We start from the raw sequence: 6560 nt of genomic DNA on the forward strand, positions 1-6560 counted from the left end.
GAGGCGGTGGCCGGGAGCGGCCACTGCACTCCAGTCTGGGCGACGTAGTGAGACTCCAACTCAAAAAAAAAAAAAAAGAACAAGAAGGCCAGGGTGACTCAGAACCCAAAAGTGAATGAGGGGTGAACAGGAAGGACAGGCAGGGGCCAGATCTCTCGGGGTCTTCGAGACGAGGTCTGGAGCCTGCTTTATAAAAAGATGATCAAGACATAGTAATCATATAAGACTTTCTGTGTGCCAAGCCCTGTTTTTTAAGCAATTGCAATGTATTGTTTCTCACAACAGCACCATAAAATCCATATAGTCAGAGTGCTCAGAACACGATGTCCTCCCTCCTTTGGCCTCCTCCACGGGGAAGGATTTTGTCTCCCTTCAGAGTCCTCTTAAGGTCCTCTTCAGCCTGCCAAAAGCCCCTGAATTCTTTTCATAAACCTCAAGGTCGGTTCTGTGTTTCTTGGTCCCTCCCCACATGGCCCTATCACAACAGCCTCAGGGACACTTTCCAAGAGCCATCTTTGTGTCTCTTCACCTGTCCCTGGCTGAACTGGCCCCCCTGATCCCCCGGGGAAGCAGCCGGCCCTCAGTCCAGGTCCACTCTCACAGACACGTCCGAGCCCTCCGTGTGTTAGAGTGGGGCTTTCCCACGTTCCTCTACTGCCCTCTGCTTGTCTTGAAAGAGGAAGAGAGAGAGAGAGAAGGACCAGGGAAATGGAGGTCAACGCGCTAGGGGAGCCCACAGGGAAGGGAAGCAGGTTACCAGACGAGGGCTGAAGGATCCCCAGTCTTGGTGCCAACACCCGTGCCCCAGGCCTCCAGGACCCACCTTGTTCACCTGTTTCTCTGAAGTCCTGCCCCACATCCTGGCTGGCAGCCTGGAAGGCAGACGGCACAGCATGGCGTGGTAGGTGTCCTTGTCCTGGGGCCTCCGGGCAACCTTCTGGCTCAGCGCCAAGAGATCAAGGCACAGAAATGGGAGGGCACGGGCTGAGGACTGTGGGTGGTGACAGAGGTAGCTAGTGCAAGTAAGCGAAAGGACTCTGATCACTGAACTCAAGGTCAAAAGGTAAAAGCTTAAGGTGGATGTGTGTAAAGGGTTACTTGCAGGGTCCTGCCTCGCAAGGGTCGTGAGATATCCTGAAGGAGAGACGGATAGTCGAAAGACGAAGATAATATACTCGGACACCTGCTTCCTGAACAGATGACAATTTAATGTTAGTTAACACAGAGCTTTTATACCATTCGTGAAGGGGCAAGACAAAGAAAATTCCTTCATGTACATATCTTCTAAAAGTTACCATCTAGTGGTCTTAGTAGTAAACAAACCAAGATTCCCATAGGCATTTAGACAACAAGTCTTATTCATAAAGCCAACAATGATACTTTCAGTCCAATGTCCCAAATTACAGTCCTTGAAATGTCTCAAGAAAATTTCTTTAAGTGTACACTTTTTCATGTGTCAGGAATTTTCCCATCTTAGGCTTTTATGTTCTTCAGAGTCCCATTATCGCCTCCCTTGTCCAGATGTCCTCGTTACTTTTCTCTTATCTTGCACTGCTTGTTTCTAAAGAGAACTCAAAAGAAGCTTTTAGTAATGTTTCCCAGGCCCCCCAAGGTTGCTTTCTGTCTTTAGCTGATCTATCATAAAAGTGTCTGATTAGTATATTATGAGTTCAGTGAAAACCCACTTTATAAATGTTAACTTAGAGTTTTAACTATTGAATTAAGTAAAAACCTTAACATTAATCTTTATCCTAAGTCAGTTAAAACAGTGTTATAAGTCACCTACATAACTCCTAGATAAGTGTTAGAACTTATAATGAATTCATAATGAACTTACTATAAACTTGTGCTTTTAAAAAACCTTATGTCTAAACACTAAACTGCATAATTCTAAATCAAATAAGGAGTGAATATACTTATATCATTTTTTACTTAAGCAATATCTAGTAACTTATAACCAAGTGAAGGAAAGTATTCTTGATGTGCTTCAGAGTTTAACCCTTGCATATGTTAGAAAGGCCAAACAGCATAGTGGGAAATGGAAAAATAAACCATGACATTTCCAGGTTAGCTGTGAGTACTTCACATAAACATGCCATTTTCTTTTTCCACGACTGCACAGAATTCTTCGGCGGTATCAAACAGCAAAGGTGGAAGACAGAAGGGCCTCAGCTTTCTGGGCTCGCCCTGCGGCCCGGGGTCTTTGGCCCACCAGGACCCTGTCAATCAGGTGGGCCTCCAAGACTGGCTCCCAACAGTTACTTCTTTTGTGTGTGTGTGTGTGTTGGAGTCTCACTCTGTCGCCCAGACTAGAGTGCAGTGGCCGCTCCCGGCCACCGCAGCCTCAACCTGCTGGGCTCCGGCGATGCTTCCGCCTCAGCCTTCCGAGTAGCTGGAACTACAGGCGCGCACTACCACGTCTGGCTAATTTTTTGATTTATTGTAGAGATGAGGTCTCACCAAATTGCCCAGGTGGGTCTCGAACCCACCGGCTCAGGCAATCCACTCTCCTCAGCCTCCCAAAGGCGTGGGATTACAGGCTGAGCCACCGAGCCCAGCTAGGATTACTTCTTAATAACATATAAAACACCAGCCCCAAGTATTGAAGGGACCTTTATTCTAGGGTGTGAGCCCTCTGGTCTATTTAGGAGTGTGTCTCCAGAGTGCGAGATCTCTGGACTGTGTGCGTCCAGGGTGTGAAGTTGTGAGCTGTCTGAATTGGCATATAACTTATTATGTGTCTGTTTTTGAGCTGAGATCTCTATGCTCTTAAGAGTTCTGTGCCCCTAGCTGGGCTCAGTGGCTCAGCCTGTAATCTCGCGCCTTTGGGAGGCTGAGGTGAGTGGATTGCCTGAGCCCACGGGTTCGAGACCCGCCTGGGCAGCGAGACCTCATCTCTACAATAAATCAAAAAATCAGCCGGGCGTGGTAGCGCACACCTGTAGTTCCAGCTACTCGGAAGGCTGAGGCGGAAGGATCGCCGGAGTCCGGTAGGTCAAGGCTGCGGTGGCCAGGAGCGGCCACTGCACTCCAGTCTGGGCGACAGAGTGAGACTCCAACTCAAAAAAAAAAAAGAGTTCTGTGCCCCAAGGTGTGATGTGTCTGAATTATTTTGGGGGTGAAATCTGGGGTCTTCCCCATCCCCACTTCACTCTCCCTCACCCCACTCTTGCCCTTCACTGCAGAAAGTCAGAGAACATTCATCAACCCTGTTGCTGTTCACCCTTCTCTGAGCTGAGCCCCCTTCTTTCTTGCAGGTTGCCTGCCTGGCCCCTGAGGAGGGTGGATGTGAGACTTTTGTTGCTAGATACACCCAAGTTACTCCAAACACACTGTGTTGTGGATATTGGTTGCTGTTTTTGTTTGTTTGTTTGCTTTTGAGTCAAGGTCTCATTCTGTTGCCCAGGCTGGAGTGCAGGCGTGATCCTGGCTCACTGCAATTTTGATCTCCTGGGCTCAGGTGATCCTTCTGCCTCAGGCTCCCAAGCAGCTGGGACTACAGGCAAATGCCACCACATCACCCAGCTCACTTTTAATCATTTTTTTGGTAGAGACAGGGTCTCACTATGTTGCCCAGGCTGGTCTCAAACCCCAGAGCTCAAATTATCCTCTGCCTTGGCATCCCAAAGTGCTGGGATTACAGGCATGAGTCACTGTGCCCAACCACTGTGCTACAGATTTTTTTTTCTTTTGAATAGGAATCTCACTCTGTTGTCCAGGTAACAATAGGAGAAATAGAACCAACATATGATTTGTTTTGTTTTTTTGAGTTGGAGTCTCACTCTGTTACCCAGGCTAGAGTACAGTGGCACACTCACAGCCACCACAGCCTCGACCTGCTGGGTTTAGGCAATCCTTCAACCTCAGCCTTCCAAGTAGCTAGAACTACAGGAGCGTGCTACCACACCCAGCTTATTTTTTGGTTTATTGTAGGGACGAGGTCTCACCCAGTTGCCCAGGCTGGTCTCAAACCCCCAGGCTCAGGCAATCCTCTCGCCTCGCTGCCCAAAGTGCTGGGATTACAGGCTGAGCCACCGCACCCGGTCAACATATGATTTATTTATTTATTTATTTATTTTATTTTATTTTATTTATTTATTTATTTTTGAGTTGGAGTCTCACTCAGTCGCCCAGACTGGAGTGCAGTGGCCGCTCCCGGCCATCGCAGCCTCGACCTGCTGGGCTCCGGCGATCCTTCCGCCTCAGCCTTCCGAGTACCCAGAATTACAGGTGCACGCTACCACGCCCACTAGTTTAATTTATTGTAGAGATGAGGTCTCGCTGCCCAGGCGGGTCTCAAACCCACGGGCTCAGGCAATCCACTCACCTTGGCCTCCCAAAGCGGGGGGCTATAGGCTGAGCCACTGAGCCCGGCTTCATATGATTTATTATAAAGAATTGGCTCATGCAGTTATGGGGGCTGAGAAGTTCCACAATCTGCCATCTGCAAGCTGGGGACCCAGGAGAGCCAGTGGTATAGTTCTGAGAACCAAAGAACTGATACTTAATCCTCAAATGAAGACAATAAAAAGGTCATAATTCTACCTTACATGATATAACTATCCTGTGTACAAGCAAAAATGCACTACCCCTTCCTTGGAAGAGGAGGTTTGTCCCAGTTGAGGGCAGAGGACTGATGTTACAGCTCAAGCAGCCGAGCAAATTTCACTTTCCTCCACCTTTTCATTCTACTGAGACCCTCAATGGATTTGATGCTTCCCACTCACATTGGGGAGAGCAATCTCCACCAATTCAAATGCTAACCTCATGTGGAAACATCCTCATAGATACATCCAGGAATAATGTCTAATTAGGGAGCTCTGTGTCCCAGTCAAATTGACACACAGAATTAACCATCACAAGTCCTCCCCTTGTCAACTTGGCGCTCATACACATCTCATTGAACCATACTTAATCTCAAATGAAGATAATAAAAAGGTCATAATTCCAACGTACATGATACAACTACCCTGTGCCAAAAATGCAAAAATACACTAACCCCTTCCCCAGAAGAGAAGACGTCCTTGAGTGAGGTTTACTTTTCTCCTTGATATCCAGTACATTAAATACTATTATGTAAAATTAAAAATACTTAAATACTATGCTGTAAAGTCAGCATCTCATGTTACACAACAAGAGAATAAGAGAGACCCGCCTGGGCAGCGAGACCTCATCTCTACAATAAATCAAAAAATCAGCCGGGCGTGGTAGCGCATGCCTGTAATTCCGGCTACTCGAAAGACTGAAACGGAAGGATAACTGGAGCCCAGCAGGTGGAGGCTGCGGTGGCCGGGAGCGGCCACTGCACTCCAGTCTGGGCGACAGAGTGAGACTCCAACTCAAAAAAAAAAAAAAGAGAATAAAAGACAAAAAACAAAGATATTTGCTGCACACACACACACAGAAATGTATTCACAACAAAATGAGGAAATACTCATGACAATTACAGTCCTCATTTCTGCAACTGGTCATGTGGTCAGAGCTGGTACGGTATTGATAACCACCTTCTTTCACTGTCCATGCTATTTTCCCTTTGCCCTCAGCAAGCACTTCTTCTGGTTGTGGTTCCTTGCCTGGTGGGGTGACCCAAACCTTAATTCCTGCAGAATCTGGGCTATTTTTAGTCTTGCCTGAATTGGGATGTTTTAGTTTTCTTTTCTTTCTTTTTTTTTTTTTGAGTCAGAGTCTCACTCTGTTGCCTAGGCTGGAGTGTAGTGGCATGCTGCTCATGGCCACCACAGCCTCGACCTGCTGGGCTCAGGCAATCCTTCTGCCTCAGCCTTCCAGGTAGCTAGAACCACAGACGCGCACCACCACACCTGATTAATCTTTTTATTTATTGTGGAGACAAGGTCTCGCCAAGTTGCCCAGGCGGGTCTCGAACCCGTGGGGCCAGGCAATCCACTCACCTCAGCAGGTGGCAGTTTTAACTTCCAGCACAATGGAATCATTGTTGTGTCTCCTGGTGGAAGCATTTCTTCCTCTGGAATTAAACCCTGCCAGCAGAGTACGAAGTAGTGGGATCAGTGTTGGGAGCCAACATCTATAGCTACATGGCTGAGGCCTGTAAAGGCCCATCTGGAAGATCGCCTCTGACATAGGATATCAGTTATACCTATGATATTGGCGTGTGATTGGTGACCAGTGTGCATACATGGCAGTAAAACTTATAAGTGAATCTCAGTACACTTGATGGAAGGTGCATGGCGGAATTGTTTCTGTCTTTCTAAGTTTAGCTTCTTTCTAGATATTTTTTTACTTCTATTTCCTGGTAGACTGGGTAGTCCTTGTTCCCGAAAGCTGTTTCCCCTAGGGCTAAGATTAGAAACTAAATTACCATGATAGTTCTGTCCCCTGCCCCTAGCCAGGTAGAACGTTTTCTTTTGTTTCATTAATTACCGAAACTCTGTCTGCTTCAGCCCATGGCCGCCATCTTGGAAGCCCTGCATTTCCTTGTTCAAGAGTGTGACAGCTACTATTTGATTTTTAAAGTAGACTTGTTGGGATAAAATATATACATATACACTCATAGCTGCGTAAATCTATGCTGCTGTTTTGAT

General features: G+C 47.0%; 1 protein-coding gene across 1 annotated transcript in view; it reads right to left on the reverse strand.

Moving 5' to 3' along the window:
* Positions 1 to 927, reverse strand: part of GLOD5 (glyoxalase domain containing 5) — a 12352-nt gene extending 11425 nt beyond the window's left edge. The window contains exon 1 of the mRNA XM_008069693.1: positions 833 to 927. Within this exon, the coding sequence (XP_008067884.1) occupies positions 833 to 895 (63 nt within the window). The 5' untranslated portion in view covers positions 896 to 927. The remainder of the gene's footprint in view (positions 1 to 832) is intronic.
* Between the last annotated feature and the right edge of the window lie 5633 nt (positions 928 to 6560).

This window comes from Carlito syrichta, unplaced genomic scaffold (genome assembly GCF_000164805.1).
Source record: "Carlito syrichta isolate Samal-C Ts95f unplaced genomic scaffold, Tarsius_syrichta-2.0.1 Scaffold312193, whole genome shotgun sequence".
In the NCBI taxonomy this organism is placed as follows: Eukaryota; Metazoa; Chordata; class Mammalia; order Primates; family Tarsiidae; genus Carlito; species Carlito syrichta.